This window comes from Mirounga angustirostris, unplaced genomic scaffold, assembly GCF_029215605.1.
Source record: "Mirounga angustirostris isolate CCGP_5_RB_7025 unplaced genomic scaffold, mMirAng1.0.hap1 SCAF_7, whole genome shotgun sequence".
In the NCBI taxonomy this organism is placed as follows: Eukaryota; Metazoa; Chordata; class Mammalia; order Carnivora; family Phocidae; genus Mirounga; species Mirounga angustirostris.
The window spans coordinates 111,861,563-111,880,700 of record NW_026991715.1 but is presented as its reverse complement, the minus strand read 5'-3'; the positions used below and the strand labels follow the sequence as shown (position 1 = coordinate 111,880,700).

At 46.3% G+C, this 19,138-nt stretch overlaps 1 protein-coding gene across 2 annotated transcripts in view; it reads right to left on the bottom strand.

Moving 5' to 3' along the window:
- Nucleotides 1-1,688: 1,688 nt before the first annotated feature.
- Nucleotides 1,689-19,138, bottom strand: part of CCDC69 (coiled-coil domain containing 69) — a 34,126-nt gene continuing 16,676 nt past the window's right edge. For both annotated transcript variants that reach the window (XM_064596635.1, XM_045902426.3), the window contains exons 3-9: nucleotides 18,646-18,752; nucleotides 18,049-18,136; nucleotides 8,347-8,420; nucleotides 7,270-7,371; nucleotides 6,651-6,770; nucleotides 5,655-5,752; nucleotides 1,689-4,949 (exon numbers count right to left, since the gene is read on the bottom strand). In XM_064596635.1, the coding sequence (XP_064452705.1) occupies nucleotides 4,772-4,949; nucleotides 5,655-5,752; nucleotides 6,651-6,770; nucleotides 7,270-7,371; nucleotides 8,347-8,420; nucleotides 18,049-18,136; nucleotides 18,646-18,752 (767 nt within the window). In that variant the 3' untranslated portion in view covers nucleotides 1,689-4,771. The remainder of the gene's footprint in view (nucleotides 4,950-5,654; nucleotides 5,753-6,650; nucleotides 6,771-7,269; nucleotides 7,372-8,346; nucleotides 8,421-18,048; nucleotides 18,137-18,645; nucleotides 18,753-19,138) is intronic.

The window sequence follows — 19,138 nt, the reverse complement described above, 5'->3', positions numbered from 1 at the left end:
TGCGTGTGGGCCTTGGGCCTGGGTGGGCAGGGCAAGGGAGGATATGGGGAGAGATGCCTCCTTTAGCAACCTCAGATTTGGGTTCTGTGGATTATGGAACTCTAAACAACCAACCAGCTTTCAACAACACCCCATGTAGTCAACTATCTTGTTCCAGCCAGCCAGCCAATCAGCTATTGAGTGACCACCAGCCTTTCTGTCCATCCATACTCATTCTCAGTCATGCCACACCATTCTATTCATCCATCTTCCCTCAAATCACCACTCCATTCACCCATCCTCCATCTGTTCCATCAGCTACCCATCCTCTATCCATTCAACCAACCCAACCCTTCATCCTCTATGAATGTAACCATTCCGCCCATTCATTTCATTCAATTGTTCTAACAATCAGTTCAACATGTTTGTCCCCATTTCTCTCCCATCTTTCCATGGCAGACCTGTCTTCCTCCCCCACACCCACCGTCCAAGCTTCAGCCACATCAGTCCAACTGAGAGAGAACTTTGGTGTGACTTGTACAGTTCTGGGTGAGCCGGAGATTGCTGTGGATTTTATCTGGGAATATCCAGGGCAGAAGGTAAGCAGAGGGGAAGAAAAGGCTGCGTATGTGTGTCTGTGGTGATGGTGTGTTGGCCAAGAGCACAGGATTGAGGAATTAGGATGAGGGTCGGGCGCAATTGTGGCGGAGTGGAACCACTGCTGGACTGCTACTGAGTGACACTGGGCAAGTCACTTCCCTTTTCTGGGCCTCAGTTTCCTTGTTTAGGTTACTGTATAAAGTGTATAATGTGTTCCTTCGTTAATTTATCCAACGATAATTACTGAGCACCCACCACATGCCAGACACTGTGCTTAGCGCGGAGACCACAAGGATGAGGCCAAAAGACCTCTGACTTGTGCTGTCTTCCAGCTTACAATCTACCCAGGGAGGAAGAAGTGGGGAATGAACATGATCATGGAGAGAATACCAAGCGCTACATCAACGATGCAACAGGGCAGTGTGATAGGGTCTTCTTAAGAGAGAGTGGTCAGGGAGTCTTCTCTGAGGTGACATTCAAGCTGAGGCTGGACTGGCCCGGATCTCATGAGCATGGGGCTGGGGCAAGTGCTCAGGCCCTATGGCTGGTGTGTGTGTAATAAGAGATGGACAAAAACCTTTAGCGACTGTTTCCTGGGCACCTGCCGTGGGCCAGACCTTCCTAGAGGGGTTCCTCGACAGGTGGTAGTGATGGTCCTTCCTCTCAAAGAACTTGGCCCCATAACCTCAAACACCTGGAGAGCAGCTGGGTCACAGAGTAGATGCACCAGCACTGACAACTGCAGGAATTCCTAAAAGGGCTTCTTGGAAGAGCTGGAATTTGATCTGAGCCTTGGAGGGAGGGCTGGACCAGCAAAGACATGGTGAAGGTGAGCTCCCCAGAGGCCTTAGGAGGGGAAGAGTGGGGGATCATTCTCCCACTTGTCCACAATGGAAACGGAGACCCAATAAGGGGAAAAGGACCCACCGATGGTTGGGAAGACATGGCTTTGCTGTGCTATAGCCTTGCCCCAAACACGTTCCTTGGAATGGTGGGATACCAAAAAATCCAGCCCCAGACCCCGAAGAAAAGTGTTTTTAGGAAAACACTGCCTCTTATAACCATCACCTGCCTTGGAGATTCAAAACTCACATGCACACGTGACAGACTCGGTGCTCTGAGTCTCTCCAATTTAATTGTGCTTGACTCAGTGTTTTCCAAACAATTTTCATAATAGAACCCCACCTCCCGCCCCGCCTTGGGGAGGTAGCACCCATTAACAACCACACAAAACCAGAGTGCCATACTGGGGGGGGTACTGCTCCCAGTCAAGTTACTTCCTGCATTTCCTTGAGTCAGGGAGGAGACCCCAGCTTCTCCTCAGGGACTTGAGAAGCTCACATTCGCCACAAAGAACCTGGCCTCTGATCTTCATGTATGACCTTGAACGAGTCCCCATCCCTGACGGAATACACAGTGCCTCTCATTTGCCTGAGTCAGAGAGGACACCTGGGCTGGCTGATGGACAGTTATTTTTTTGTCCCTGCAGTTGGGCCGACCCCCCTATGTCAGCGAGTGGGCCAGCGTCGTTCGCCGAGGGGTCCAGGTGCTGCAGGAGGCAGGGAGCACCCGGTATGTGGAAGAGGCCCGGGCTGGGGCCTCTGGCATCTACACCTGCCAGGCCACCAACTTGCAGGGCACGGGGATTGCCACCACCCGTGTCCATGTGACCAGAAGCCCTCATGTTCCCCCTGCCCCTTCCTAGCTCCCTTGCTAGCTGCAGGCATGCTGGTGTGGAGCAGTGGGCAGGAACAGGGGTAGGTAACGGTGTGAACCTTGGTGTTTTTGAGGCCAAGGAGTTGTCACTCCCAAAAGAGTGCAAAAAGAACCTTTGCGCTCACCCCTTATACTCTGCCCGCCCATCACGGCTTCTATGCCTTGCATCAACCTCACAGCCTCCCTCCAAGCCCTGACCTGTTCTGATGGCCAGCCTTCACTCCAACATCAGACCCCACTCCAGGGCTGGGCAAAGCTGGGCCAGTGGGGCACCAGTACCCCAGGAGGGAGCACAGAGCCAGTGGCAAGTCACTCAGGCCCAGGACATACTCCTCAATGGTCCCTGCCACTAGCAGGGGTCCTCAGCGAGGAGCCTCCTCCTCCCTCTCCCAGGAAAACACAGGGGCCAAATAAATAAAATACCATAATTTCCATGGCTTGTCTGCCGCAGGGTGAGGGAGTGACTACAATTTATCTCCCCGCCTCCGCCATAGGCTACATGAGGGAAACCCTGCTCCCCACAACTTGCCCGTTCTGCAGCCTAGCCCTTCTCATCTTTCTAAAGTGCATTCTGCAGCCTGAAGTGCTTAGGTTGGGGTAGGAAGTTGGTCAAGGGAGTATAGAAAATGCTGGATACTCTGCTTCCTTCTTGGAAATTTGCAGTTCACATTAGCATATTAAAGGTTCTGAGAAGTCCTACACTTTGCAGATCTGTTTAACTTGACTGAATCTAGAGTTTCTCAAATTACTTGGCTATCAATTTTTTTCTTGGTCATGCCTATTAATGTGCAATGAACTATTGTATCCCAGACAAACTTTGGGAAAAGTTACATGAAGAGGTACATGTGTACTTCACTCCAGAGCTGTCCCCAAGGCTCCCAGATAGATAATCTGTTTGCCCATGGCCAGAGAAGCAGCTCAGCACACCCCTAGCCCTCCTAGGGGAGAAATGGAGAAACAGAGTCACATCTGAACTCCTCGAACAAGGAATGGCTGAAGACCAGATCCAGGGAATGAAGAAGGCAGTCTGGGATGATGGAACAACCTTAGTCCTACTGGATTGACCTTTCTTACTTGCTAGTCTGGGACCTGGAGCTGGAGCTGGGGAGTCTCAGGCAAGGCCCTTCGACTCCTGTGATCTCAGTTTGCTCTGCTGCTGAAGAGGGGTAAGAACTGGTTTCAAGAATCTTAGGTAGCTGATGGGAGGGAGGTGTCTGTGAGAGCATTGAATTAAAATGCTCTGGGCGGGGGGGGGGGGGGGGTTCTCATTATAGTGTCCAGCTGACCCAAAGCTTCCTGAGAAGAATAAGTCCACAGACGGCCAGGGCTGGACAGGCCTGCTGAGGTTGCTCACTCTGGCCACCCCTCTGCATGGATGGGGAAGCTGAGGGCCAGGCTCTGGAGTCCTGGCGCCTGGCATCAGTGGTGGTAGAAGGAGTAAAGGTAGGAAGCAGGAGGAAGAGAGAGCCTGGAAGTGGGTGGGGGCAGGTAGAGGAAGGAAGAGAAAGACTAAGTCATACATCTGATCTTTCCAGAGCCTGCGGAGAAAAACAAGCACAGCAAGCTATGAGCTGGATGACAGATGAGGTCCTAGTCCTGGCTTTGTGGGTCTCACTCCTCACCTTGGTTTCCTCATCTGTACAGGGACGAGGTTCCCCACTCTGGCAGTTAGGTGTACCCAGACCCACGAGGTGGCCCCGTGCCCAGGTGGCACTGAGACTGAGAGACCCAGAGGGCTGAGGAGTGAGCCTTGCCTGGTCAGGGAGGAGGAGCTCTGGCTTAACCCCTGGGCTGACCAGACTCTGGGACCAGGAGCAGTGGCATGCCCTGGGTCATGCCCAGCCCTTGCCTTGGCTGAGTTGGGCCCTGGCGCCGTCAGCCACAAGGGCCTCCAGTGACCCCCTTTCCAGCTGCCCACCGTTCCCTGTTGGTTCTCAGGGTTTGGCCCACTTCCTCTCCTGTCCCCCAGCTCCTTGTCTGACCTTTAAACAATCCTAGAATGGGACACTGTAGTGACTCAAGGATCATTCGTGCAGTTCCCCTGGCTGTTTTAGAGGAGTGGTAAACTGAGGCTAAGGGAGGGTCTGAGCAGAGGCGAGAACATCTGGGGGAAGCTAACGAGTCAGGAGCAGGGGGTTGTCTCTTTGTCAGGGGGCCTCGGCAGCACTGGCTGCCCCTGGAAAAAGCTCAGGACTTCCCTGATTTGAACAGAGAGAACAGGGAGGGACGGAAGGACTCCTCTTGCTTGTTCCCTGGGCCAACTCAAGGGAAGGCGCATCTGGGGCCTCGAAGCCCCATGGGTGATCCTGCACAGCCCAAGCCCCCAGGGCTCCCTGGGCACACACCCTGGCTCCCACCTCACCCCTGCCCTCCGCCCTTCCTGGGAAAAGAACGAGAGGCTCCTGCTGTCTTCTCTGGTAAGTCCTCAAGAGGGAGCTGTGACCACAGGCGTCATGGCGGGCCCAGGCCCTGGGCCCTAGCTGGCGAGGAAGGAGACCTCGGTGGGGGTGACAGAGGCCAGGGGGAAGGCAGGGGAGGCGTCAGTCCCCAGGACCCGGTACAGCAGCTCCTCCTTCTCCTGCTGGAGCTGTCGCCGCAACTGGGACTCCTTCTCCAGGGCCTCGCGGGCGAGAAGCAGGTCGTCCGACAGCTGCCTGTGGATGCAGACAGGGGCCCAGGTGGCCAGTCAGCGGCTGCACCGAGCAACCCGGTCCTCTAGGAGGCCTTCCTCAGATGGGCCGCCAGCCCGCATCAGGGCCCCCACGGCCCTGTCGTCCGCCTGGATCCCTTGACAGAGGAGCGTGGCCCTCACAGGCAGACATCTCTGGGTTCAGATCTGCCCCACCACTTAGCTGGGTAACCTTGAACAAGTTCTTTACTCCTGCCAAATTTCAGGTTCCTCATTTGTAAAATGGGAGTGATACTAGGTGGACCAGTTCTTTGACTAATTATGAGGATTAGGTGAGATAATATGTAAAGAATTCAATGAATTATGTCTGACACATAATCCTGGCTCTCATTTACCAAGCCTTTAGAACAGGTTCATTCATTCATGTACATTCATTCATTCATTAGGTCACCCCAGCTAGAAATTTCCTGTCCCCTCTTCCTGTATTGGGCTTTGCCATGGAGTCGACTCAGCCAGGATGGGGACAGATACCAATCAGGGCACTGAGACTTAGGTTTCTGGGCAGAGCTGGTCCGTTGGGATTCTTGCCTCTCAAGGAAAGAGGGAACCACATTCCCCAGAAAGGCCTGGGCCCGCCTGTCAATCCATTCCCTGGGTTCTCCGAGACCCTCCCAACTGGAAGTGTGGACCACGGTGGTGATGGGAGGAGAGGAGGCTGGGAGATAGCTACCTTGACATAACCATCTGGTTGCGGGCCCGGACATGGAGGTCCTCGTTCTCCTGCTGCAGGGTGCTGATTTTTTCCTCCAACATCAGATTTTTTTCTTTCTGTAACAAATCAGAAGGAGCTCAGAAAGCCACCGACCGCACACGGCACAACGGAGGGCATTGCCTCCCTCTTATCTGTGGTCGTGAAAACACTGACTCATTCTGGACTCGATGTTACATTTCGCGAAGCAGTAAGATTACTTTAAAAAACATAACCAAGGAGTGAACACAGGGCTGCCAATTTTTAATTTTGCCACAGGAGATGTAACAAAAGAATACAGCCACTCCCATCTAACGTCTCCATCGGTGCATAAGGGAAAGGATATTTTTGGTTCTCCAAAGTCAGAAGGATATAATCTATATAAATAAAATTACATGTGTCTGTTATGCTATTCCACAGAAATGGCTGAACAGAATTCACATGGAACATCGGAGATGGTCGGATTAGAATAGAGGTTGTGTGGTATACACAAGCAGGGAGACTTCTTCTGGAGTAACACAATCTGTTTGGATTCCACCCGAGGTTCCCAAGGCCTCCCTTTTCCTGTAAACAAAGCCATCAGTGTGTTCCATGCCCACCACTCCCCAGGCCTGTCCTTGATGATTCTGGCCTCCTCTCTGTCTGATTTTTCAGCCTTGCCTTCCTCCCCAGCCCCTGCCTGACATCGGCCAGCCCCTCCTGATTAGCCAGGGTACCTGCCCTCGTGGCCCCCAAGTTAGAACAACAGGAGTAGCCAAGAAAGCACAGGGCCCAAGAGAGAAGGGGCCACTGCTTGACCCAGACTGGCCACAGACCAGCTTCAGCTGTCTCAAGGGCCACCATGGGTGGCAGGTCAAAGCAGGTGTGGCCCAGGCTGGAACCTCCTCAAAGTGCCTTCCCTCCACACACTTTACAGAGAAAATGCCCAGGAAGGAGAAGCCTGAGGCCACATCCCCCCAGCTGCTTCTAAGCACAGACCACTGTTTCCATGAGGATCAGCCGCTTGTCCAGCTCGTGAATGCGCTCGTTCTTCATCTCGATGACAAAGTGTAGGCTCTCCAGTTCCTGCTCCCAGAACAGGCTGGGGCTCCCGTAATCCTAGACAGGGACCCAGAATGATCGCATCAGACCAGCAGGCAGAGAGAGAGGGGCACGGGCTACCTGCCCCTTTCCCATTCTGCCTCCAAATCACTGTCTGCCTCTCACAAGTCACTTCCCTCCCTTGGCTCACGGTGAGCTTGATATGCTTGATCTCCTCCTGGCTTAATAATACCCTCTGTGGCAAGCCCTGTTCCCACCATAGATGAGGAACTGTAGCCCAGAGAGGTTAAGTTGTTTATGCTAACTGGTAGGTTACTCTTTGTAACTAGTTCCTTCCGAATCCAGAGCCCAAGCACTTTACTATCCCCTATGCTTCTCTCTCAGCCTTACCTGCCCCCTCAGTGACACACGGACCCTGTTTCTTCCAGGCCCTTGTGAAAGTGAGAGTGTCAGGTCTAGCCCTGGCCTTGAAGAGGGCCTGGCCTTTCCTGTTGCCCGGGCCCTGACCTCCCCGGAGATTTGAGAAGGAAAAGCTCCCAGGCGTACTGCCACCTGCCTGGATGTGCTTCTTATAGTCTCGGCTCAGAATGGACTCTTCTACCCTCTTCATCTTGGCCTGGAAGACCTCCAGCTGTGAGGACAGTCCATCTATGGTCTCCTGGAGAAGGGGATGGGAGGGAGATGGTCAAAGCCTGGTTCATAAAGGCTGGAGGTGGACCTCTGCACATCCCACAGAGGGGGCAGTTTGGGTTCTTCCATCTTTACTCTGCCCTACCCACCAATGCAGGCTTTATTTGCTTTAACTGCTGCCTGAAGCATATGAGCCCCATCTCTGGTCATAAAGCCTTTAATGACTCCCAGTGCCCTCGGGGACAATGTCCGGGTGTTCAAGGCTGGTGGTGCTAGCTTGGTATTCAAAGCCCACCCAAGGCGAGCTCTGCACTTTCCCAGTCTTCCCTCTTAGTCCTCCCACTGCCAGGTGCATTTTTGCCTCCTACATTCCCCTCCCAAGAGCTTCCCACACCCAAACCTTGCCCAATACCTTCAGGATACAGCACGCCTTTCATGTGGCTCATGGGCCCTACCACTGGGCTCTCGCCTCCTCTCCAGCCTCAGTTCCCTCCCACTCATACTCTTCATCCCAGGACATCTTAGACTTCTTTCAGTTCCACAGGTAATCATATTTCCCCCTCTTCTCTATGTCTTTAAGCACACTGTTTTTTTTTTTTCCTACCTGGGGCACCCCTCTTACCCTTCTTCATAGGAAGAATTCCAACCCATCCTTCAGGTTCCAGCTAAGGTTTCATCCCTCTGGGAAGTCCCTGACCTGATAAATTGGCTTAGACGCCTTCCTTCATGCTTCTGCAGCTCCCCGTGCATCCACCTGCCAGTCTGGTCGCACCATGGTACCCGGCCCATGGGGTCTCCAAGATCCTCCAACCACAGTCCTCAGAGAAACAGGCCAACCCTGATCTCACACCAAGTCCTCTTGAGCTAATAGCCCAGTCACCACCTCGAGGGGCTGGATACACAGAAGACACTCACCTCTGTCCCTCACACCTGAGTAGAGGCCAGGCGGCTTTCCCGCAGGTCCTCCCCTCCCCCGCAGAGATGGCCATGAGACTCCTCTCACCTGCAGGGTCACCTTGGCCTCCTGGAAGGAGTGGGTAAGGGCTTCCTTCTCTTGCTCATGTGAGGCCTGGAGGACTGTAGGGAAAGGAGATCTCTGTGAGTTGTGACACCCAGGTACTTTACCCTAAAGCCTTCTGGCAGGCCCCATGAGGCCCAGAGAACCTGGGTGATCAGCTGGGGCCCATGGGGGCCAGGGGGCTGGGGATGGTCTTATTCATCCTTCGTATACTGGGCTTGCAGCTGTGTCAGAAATATAGTAGATATTTAATAAAAGCTCATGGAAATGGAAACAAATTATATCTTGGGAGGAACTGTGAAAGCTTCCAGATTATGGGAGCCACCCACGCCTCACTGAGGCTAAGACCCAAAGATCCTGCAGCAAGCTTGTTCACCATGCCATGAAAATGCATAGGGCCGATGTTTTGCAAGCTGGGTTACCCAAACTTTGAAACCATTAAATCGTTATTTCTCAAACCATGGCACAAAACTGCAGTAAGTACATTCAATCTGGGGCCAGGAAATCCACCTTGTCCTCGTTCTGCTTCTTCCACAACTAAGGAACCTTCAGGAGATCACTTCAAATATTGAAACGTTCTACTGCCTCAACTGTGAAATGAGTTGTTCTAAGGGATGACCAAGGATGACATGAGAAAGGGATGCATGAGTGTTTTCCAGACCGGGCAGTGCTGTGCAGATTTGCTATTATCCCCCCAAATCAATATAGTTCTGTTTCTTATCCTACCTCCTCTATAGAGTTCCTTGTGGAAAATTCCAACCTTGTCCCAGCTGAAAGAAGACAACTAGAAAGTGACCAATCAATGGATGGGATGGAAAATAGGACAGAGAGGACAGGAAAAAACAAAGTTTCACATGACCAGAGGCCCGGGTATATGGTATACAGTGGGCCTGTGACATAGTGGTGAGAAAACAATGTTCAGTAGTAGTATAAATGTGATAGATAGTCAAAAATTCAAGAGATCAGCTGTATAAAAATTACAGGCTGAATTTTTTCCAATTATGGGCTGGATTTAATTTGCCTATCAAGACAGTTTCTGATTCCAGGTAAGCTAGAGGATGTACACTCCATACAGTTTGTCCCACTGAATGTAGCTATAAAACCTAGACAGAATGAGTGGAATAGCTATTTGCAGACTCTGAAAAGTAAATGGTAGCAGGGAGACAGGGCAAGAAGACCAGAATTTGAAGTACCATGAAACCGAGAGTTTTAAACAAGACTCAGAATCTCATGTTTTCAAATATTTCAGGATATAATACAAAATTGCTCAGCATATGAATCCAAATGGCCCAGCATACAAATCCAAAATGGCTCAGCATACAAATCCGAAATTGCTCAGCATACAAAGAAGCAGGAAAATCTTAACTTGGCTGAGAAAGACATTCGGCAGATGCCAACACTGAGATGCTACAGATGTTGGAATTATTAACAGAGACTTTAAGACAGCTGATATAAAAATGCCTCATGAAGTAAGGGTGAGTACTCTTGAAAAGAATGGAAAAATAGAAAGCCCTGGCAAATATATAGTAGCTATTAAAAAGAACCAAAAGGAAATTTTAGAACTAAAAAAATGTAATAAATGAAATTTAAAAAACCTCACTGGGTGGGCTCAGTAGCAGAATAGCGATGACACAGATAAAGAGCCAGTGAACTTGAATATGGATCAATAGAGATTATCCAGCCTGAACAACTGAGAGAAAAATGATTGGGAAAAAATGAACAAAGCCTCAGGGACCTGTAAAACAATCCAAAAATGTCTAACATTTGTGCATCAGAGTCTCAGAAAGAGAAGAGAAACGGTGTGGTACAGAAACTGTATTTGAAAAGAGAATGGTTGAATGCTTCCCAAATCTGGCAAAATATAAACCTACAGACTGAAGACACTCACTGAACCCCAAACAGCAGAAACCCAAAGAAATCCACACCCAGACACATCATTTCTGAAAACTAATGACAAAGAAAATATCTGGAACTGACCCAGAGAAAAATGGTGCCTTACTTAGAGGAGACAGCAGTTTGAATGACTGTGGATTTCTTATTAGAAACCTTGGAGACTAGACAGAGTAAGAACATAAATAAGGAATAAAAACTGCCAAAATAAAAGAACTGTAAATCTAGAATCCTATAGCCAGTGAAAATATCCTCAGGAAAGAAAGTGAAACTAAGACATTCTCAGATGAAGAAACGCTAAGATAATTCCTCATCTGCAGACTTTCTAAAAGAACTGCTTAAGGAAATTCTTCAGAGAGAGAGCAAATGATACCAGAGGGAAGCTCGGAACTTCAGGAGTATAGGAAGAGCAACAGAACTGGTGAATGCCTGGATAATATAATAGACTAGTCATCGTCTTCTTCTCCCCTGGTGCTCTTTAAAATATGATTGATGGTAAATCAATGTTATAAATGGTATAACATAGTCTGATGGGGCATTCAATGTATGTGGACATAATACCTAAGACCAGTACAACAAAAAGGAGAGAGGATAGGGATCTACAGGATGGTAGGCTTAAAAAGATTTTTATTTATTTTTTTGAGAGAGAGAGTACAAGCAGGGGGGGCCAAGGGAGAAGCAGACTCCCCACTGAGCAGGGAGCCCAATGTGGGGCTGGATCCCAGGACCCCAGGATCATGACCTGAGGTGAAGGCAGATGCCCAACCAACTGAGCCACCCAGGCATCCCAATGGTAGGCTTTCTACATCCCCCTGGAAATGGCAAAATGTGAATTCTAAGTAGACTCTTAAGTATTTTTTAATTCTTAGAGCAATCACACATAAAAAAAGAACTATACAAAGAGATATAATAAAAAAGACCAGAGACAAGTTAAAATGGAATACTAAAAAATGTTCAAATACTCCAAAAAAAAAAAAAAAAAAAGCAGGGAAAGGAAAGTAGGGCATAAAAAAACAGAACAACCAGAAAACAAATACAAAAATGACAGACCTACATCCAACCATATCAATATGGACACTAAACTAAGTGGTCTAACCATCCTAAAGAAAAAACAGAGATTGTCAGACTGGATCTTCAAAAAAATACCCAACTATGTGCTATTTACAAGAAACCCACTTTAAATATATGTCACAGGTAGATTAAAAATAAAAAGGTAGAGAAAGCAACATGAATCAAAGGAAAGCAGTGGTGGCTATATTCATTTCAGATGAAGTACACTTAAGAATAAGGAACAATATCGGGGATAAAGACGTTGACATTACGTAATGATGAAGAGGTCAGTTCTCTAAGAAAACATAACAATCCTAAATGTTTATATACCTAACAAAGGAGCTTTGAAATACATGAAGCAAAAACTAACAGAACTGAAAGGAGAAATAGACAAATATACACAATTATAGTAGGGGATTTCAACACTCTTCAGCGTTCAGTAGAAAAAGGAGGCATAAAATCAGTAAGAATTTGGAGAACTGAACACTGTCAATACCCTGATTTAACTAATTTATAAACTACAACTTACAGTAGCAGAATACACATTTTTTCAAGTGCCCATGAAATATTCACAAGATAGACTATATCCTGAGTCATAAAACAAGCCTTAACAATTTATAAAAGGAGTGAAATACAAACTATGTTCTCTGACTATAATGAAATCAAACTGGAAATCAGTCACAGAAAGAGAACTATAAATCTCCAAACACTTATAAGTGTTCAATGAGCCAAAAAGGAAGTCTCAAGGGAAACTAGAAAATATTTTGCACTGAACAAAAATGAAAATACAAAACATCAATCTGTTGGATGCAGATAATGCAGTGCTTAGGGAGAAATTTATAGCACTAAATGCTTCTGTTAGAAAAGGAGAAAGGTCTCCAATCAGTAATCTAAGCTCCTAGTATAAGAAATCATAAAAAGAAGAGCTAACTAAATATAAAGCAAGCAAGCAGAAGGAAATAAAGATAACAGAAATCAATGAGATTGAAAATGAAAAAATTGGGAAAAACATCAATGAAACCAAAAGCCGGTTTTTGGAAAGGATTAATAAAGTTGATAAACCTTAAGCAAGACTGACAAAGAAAAAAGAGAACACACAAACTACCAATATCAAGAATTAAGAAGGAATATCACCACAGACGTAGAAGATATTTAAAACAATAGTAAGAGATTATTATGAGTAATTCTGTGCAAACACACTCAACAACTGAGATGAAATGTACCAATTCCTGAAAAACCACAAACTACCAAAACTCACCCAAGGTAAAATACATAAGTTGGGCATTTCTATAACTACAAAAGAATTCGAATTTGTACTTAAATACTTTCTGGAAAAGAAATGTTTGAGAACAGATGGTTTCATTCACAAATTCTACTGAACATTTAAAAATGATACAATACCAGTTCCATACAATCTCTTCCAGAAATGAAAGAGGAAGGGACAGTTTTCAACTCATTCCATGAGGCAAGCAAACCTTGAAACTAAAACCAGATGGTACAGAACAACAGCCCTCGTGAACACAGACACAAACATCTTCAGTAAAATATTAGGAAATCGAATTCAGCAATATATAAAAAAGAATAATATAATGTGACCAAGTACAGCTTATGCCAGGAATACAAGGCTAGTTCAAAATTTGAAACTCAAATCAATGTAATCCACAATATTAACAGTCCAAAGAAGAAAAATCACACAATAATATGGGTCATAGATCTAAATATAAAACTTACAATCATACAAATTTTGGAAGACAACATAGAAGATCTTTGTTACCTGGGGTTCAGCATAGAATTTTTAAGATATGATGCCAAAAGTATAATGAATGAAAGAAAAAATAATAAACTGGAACTTATCAAAATTAAAAGCTTTGCTTTATGACATACATTGTTAAGAGAATGAGAAAAAAAAAACAACAACCCTACAGCCTAGGAGAAAATATTTGCAAATACAAAGGACTTGCATCCAAAATATATAAAGATCTCTCAAAACTCAACAGTAAGAACAAGCAATCTAGTTAATGGGTAAGAGATTTGAATGGACGTTTGACCAAATGATATAGAGACAGCAAGTAAGCACAAGAAAAAATGGTCAACATCATTAGTCATTACTGAAATGCAGATCAAACCCATGATGATATATCACCACACACCAATTAGAACAGCTAAAATTTAAAAGAAAAATTAGCAAGTGTTTAGTGAGAAGGAACAGTGGAACTCCTATATCGCTTATGGGAATACAAAATCATGGCCACTTAGGAATGATTTCCCATTTCTCATAAAGCTGAACATATATTTATTATATGGCCTATCCATCCTAGTCCTGCATTATTTACCCAAGAGAAATGGAAATTTATGAACACACAGAAATATGTATGTGAAGGTTCAGAAGAGGCTTTATTCACATTCACCTCAAACTGGAAACAACCCAAATGTCCTACAAGTGGATGAGTAAACAATGGAATACAACTCAGCAGTGAAGAAAAAAACTCCGTACTATTAATACACGCAACTTGGATGACTCTCAAAGACATCATGATGAGGGGGCGCCTGGGTGGCTCAGTTGGTTAAGCATCTGACTTCGGTTCAGGTCATGATCCCAGAGTCCTGGAATGGAACCCCACATCTGGCTTCCTGCTCAGTGGGGAGCCTGCTTGTCCTTCTCCTTCTGCTCCCCCTTCCTCCCTCTCAATAAATAAAATCTTAAAAAAAAAAAAAGATGCCACGATGAGTAAAAGAGGACACGATCAAAAATTAGGTATTACTTTGTTTATAAAACAGCCTTGATAAGAAAAAACTATAGTGATGGGGAACGAATCAGTGGGTGTCAGGAATTGGAGTAGGGTGGAGTTGAGTACAGGATAGCCTGAGGGGCACCTGGGTGGCTCAGCCAGTTAAGCGTCTGACTCTTGGTTTCTGCTCGGGTTATGATCGTGGGCTTGTGGGATGGAGCCCCCTGTCAGGCTCCTCGCTCAGTGCGGAGTCTGCTTGGCATTCTCTCTCTTCCTCTCCTTCTGCCCCTTCCCCTGCTCGTGAGCTTTCTCTTTCTTTCCAATAAAAATAAAATAAAATCTTACCCAAAAAAGGATAGCCTGAGAGAATTTGGGGGGGAGTTGGAACTGTTTTGTATCAGATTAGAGTGATGATTACGTGAATGTATACCTGTGTTAGAATTTATGGAACTGTATGCCAAAAAAAGTCAATTCTACTGTATGATAATTTAAAAAATAAAAACAAAAAGAAAATAAAAGACAACAAGGGGTCATCAAAGGTGAAGAACCACCACTAGCTTCTCCCAGTTATCTATGTACTGTCCCCCAAACACATAAAATCCTATTTTTTCCTTCCCACTATGCTTTTATTCATTCATTTAAAGCACACTTATGTACTACCTAATATAAGCCAAGTGATTTAGAAATAACTATGAAGGAATGCTGACTGATGGGAAGAACTCAAGACTGGCAGTGCCTTCTCCTCTGGGGTTTTTACATGAGGAAAATTTTCTTATCAATTTTTTTATAATACTAAAAATAGTATCAGAGCAATGCACGGAGAACAGAGCTGTTTTCCTACCATAGCCTCATGACAAGGGGAAGATAGATTTTAGAGATATGGAAAGTGACCTGAGATTCAAGGTAGCTTCTAGAGATGGAGAAACTTAGCTGAGGTTGAGTGACAGGCCCAACACTGCACAGCACAGTAGAATTAAAACAGCTCTTCAGGCTTCAAATCCATTCCAAAACATTTTGTGCTAATGTTGCAATATGTTTCAAGAATCTTAAAATTGTTCAGGCCTCTGTTCTAGTTATTCCATTTCTGGGAATCTAAGGACATATCGTGAAATGTGGGCACATCTTTATGCAAAAGACGTTTAGTGCAGTGTTATTTACAGCAGTTAAAATCTGGAAGTCTAGACTCACAGGATATAAGGAAAACCATGTATGCAATGGTCTAACTTTATCAACATTTACAAGCAGCATAATTATTTGGAAACATGTTGGAAACAATGTTAAATGAAAAGAACAGTATCTAAAATTTCTAACCGGGGCACCTGGGTGGCTCAGTGAATTGATCATCTGACTCTTGGTTTCAGCTCAGGGCATGATCTCAGGGTCTTGAGATCGAGCCCTGTGTCAGGCTCCGCATGGAGTCTCCTTGAGATTCTTTCCCCCTCCTACTCCCTCCCCCCTGCTCCTCTCCCTGCTCGTGCTCTCTCTCTCTCTCTCTCTCTCTCTCTCAAATCTATCTATCTTAAAAAAAAAAATCCTACCTGTATTTTTAAAAGATAGTTCTCGGGAAAGATCATGCAAATACCAGTGCTTAACGGAAACACCGGTATAACATTTTCTAGGTCTGCTTCAGTAACATTAAAAATGTACATAACCTTCTCCAAAGAAGATATACAAATGGCCAAAAAGCACATGAAAAGATGCTCAGCACAGTTAGGCATTAGGGAAATGCAAATAAAAAAAACCATGAGATACCACTCCACACCTCACTAGGATGGCAACGACAGCAACAGTAACAACAACAATGGAAAATAACAAGTGTTGGCGTGGATGTGGTGCAACAGGCGCCCTTGGGCGTCGCTTCTCGGGATGCAGAATGGTGCAGCTGCGGGGGCAGCCCGTTTGGCCGTCTCTCATAAAGTTGAGCACAGATTTCCTGTATGACCCCGCGATTCTACTGCTGGGTGTACACGCAGGGGAACCGAAAGTGCTCGTTCTAGTGGCACTATTCACATCGCCAAAGGGTGGAGGCAGCCCAGGTGTTCATCAACTAATGAATGGATAACAGAGTGTGGTGCGTCCATGCCAACGATAATGGAATATGACTCTGCCATAAAAAGGGATGGAGTAGCTTTTAAAATGGGAGAGAAAAAAAGACATCGTGCAAATGTACAGTGCAGCATAGATGTGCCCTGCAAACCTCATGCTGGGTGAAGAAGCCGGACATGGGGGTCACAGATGCCATGATTCCATTTAGTGAGTGTCTAGAATGGACAAAACCATGGCCAGCGAGTGGATTGGTGGCTGCCAGGGGCTAGGAGGTTGGGGAGGGGCAGGGAGTGACTGCTTGGTGGGGATGGGGCTTACTCTCAGGGTGATGAGTGTGTGCTGGAATGGGATGGGGTGAGGGATGCAGGGCACTCTGAATGTACGAAATGTCACTAATGGTAATGGTCTTATGTGTATTTTACCAAAATAAAAATATATATATATAAACTTTGTCACACCAACTCTACTAGTTTCTAAAGATAAAATCATGAATGTGGCCAAGATTTTACAAAACAGGGTTCACTGTGTAAGTATCATTGCTATTATAAACAATGGCAAAAGTTTGAAATTACCTAAATGCCTAACCAACCGGGGCTCAGTTAAATGAACAAGGGCTGACAGTGGAATGCTGAGTAATTACTAAACTTATGTTACAGAAGTTTAATGACAAGATGTTAATAGAATTCAAAGTGAGAACAATTTATCTCCTCCCCCCAAAGTCTGTGTGTGTATGTGTATAGATGAATATCCCAGGTAGACACACACACACACACACACACAGAAAATGAAAGGGATCTCTAGGGGCCCCTGGGTGGCTCCGTTGGTTAAGCGTCTGCCTTCGGCTCAGGTCATGATCCCAGGGTCCTGGGATCAAGCCCCGCATTGGGCTCCCTGCTCAGCAGGAAGCCTGCTTCTCCCTCTCCCACTCCCTCTGCTTGTGTTCCCTCTCTGGCTATTTCTCTCTCTCTATGTCAAATAAATAAAATCTTAAAAAAAAAAAAAAGAAAGGGATCTATGTCAAAGGGGTAACAGTGACTAGTTCGGGGTGGAATTACACACAATTTTAATTTTCTCAATAAGAAAATAATAAGTACTAATAATTGTTTGCTAAGTATCTTGTGAAATATTAGGCACTGTTCTAAATTTTATCTACCCATCCATCTATCTGTACATTAAATCATTTAATTCTCACAAAGACCCTATGAACGAAGCTAACCCAATTCTTCAAGGTTACACAGCCAGTAAGAGGAAGAGGTGAAGCTGGGATCCAAACCCCAGGACTGTGGCTGCAGAGCCTGAGGTCCTAACCACGATGCTCTAAGACCATTTTGTTTAACCCATAGGTTCTAAATTTTTATGATGGTCATATCACATATAAAAGGAAAAAAAGTTATTTGAAAAAAATAACCTAACTATAAATTTTAAGAGCTGTCATTGTTGTAGGGAAGGAATATGGATATTTAAAAATTATCCTATTTGTCTAGAGTTTTCAAATTTCCTTTAAGGAATGTGACTTGCTTTTAAAATGGAAAGGGAAAAAAACCCTCTCAATTAAGGTTAGCCAAAGCATGGTGTCAGGTTTTTTTTTTTTTTTTTTTTTAAGATTTTTTATTTATTTATCAGAGAGAGAGAGACAGAGGCAGGCAGAGGGAGAAGCAGGCTCCTTGCTGAGCAAGGAGTCCGATGTGGGACTCAATCCCAGGACCCTGGGATCATGACATGGTGTCAGTTTTAAAGTCATGTCCAAAAGGACAAGTCCCAAGGACCCTGAAGACTCCAGCCCTGAAGCAGCCAACTATTTGTGGACCAGAGGCAGGGGGAGGGGCCAGTGATAGGAGGGAGGGGCCAATGGTAGGAGGGAGGGGCCAGAGGCAGGAGGTGGGGGCCAGTGGGAGACCCCCGTGAACTCAGGAGGTGGGGACAAAAGAAGGAGCCTTCCACACCCTTGCTAGGGAAGCATCTCCATCCTTACCTTGCAGGGTCTCCTCATGCTCTCCCTCCAGGACTCTTCGCTGTTCATCCAGTTTCTCTCGAAGCTCTAGCTCCCTCTCCTTCTCCACCTGGGGGCGGGAGGTGGCCAGCAGCATGAGACTGAGCTTCAGCGCAGCCTTGCTTATTCACACACCAACCCCTGGAGCTTTGTAGAGGTTGGTGATCAGAGTTCCACCCCATTGTCTGTGGGACGGGAACGACCTGAGCTCAGCGGGCACAAGACCTCCAAGACCCAGCAGGTGTGGCTGACCCTGCCTTCTTTAGATCTTAGAAGGGGGCTCCCAGAGAATTGTCTAGGAGAAAGGGATGTAGGAGTCTTTTAATCCTGACACCCGCTCCAGGAAGGAAGTCTTTCTACTGTGTTAGTGTTTCCTGATCTTTCACTGCATACAATGAATATAACGAATTATATGCAAGCAATTACAACTATTTATTCAAAAGATAAAGGACTTCCTTCTTGGTAAAGGAGTAAGAGATACTTAGAACACCTAAATCCAAAGGTGATCCTCATTCTGGCATTGAGCAAGGTTAGCTATGCAGGAGGAAGAGAGAAGGGCCGGGTGTCACCTGGACTTACCTGTTGTGCCCATTTCTTCCTGTCCTCTTTGTGTTGCTGGAGAATTCTGGTTATCTCCTTCTGGCACGGCTCAGCCTCCTCAGATGCACAGAGCTGGACAGCTGTGGCTACACGCGAGGAAGCAAAAAATTCACACAGAGCAGAAGTGAGGCCAGGGCCTGGCGGAGAGGCTGTGGGAGGCCAGGGCTAAGGGGTGAGAACTCCAGTCTCCACCACAAGAATGGTTTCAGTTGGGAGATCAACCTCCAGCAGCAGTCACTCACATCTCTCCGGCTTTGGAGACCCTCCTTAGTGCGGAAGCCAGGGGTCTCATTCTGCCCCCTACGGTCTACAGCAGAGCTGGTAACTCACAGGATGGACTCAGCCCATAATGGTGTTATTTGCTCTAACTGATATCTAAAGTAAAAAAAAAGGGGGGGGGCGCCTAGGTGGCTCAGTCGTTAAGCGTCTGCCTTCGGCTCAGGTCATGATCCCAGGGTCCTGGGATCGAGCC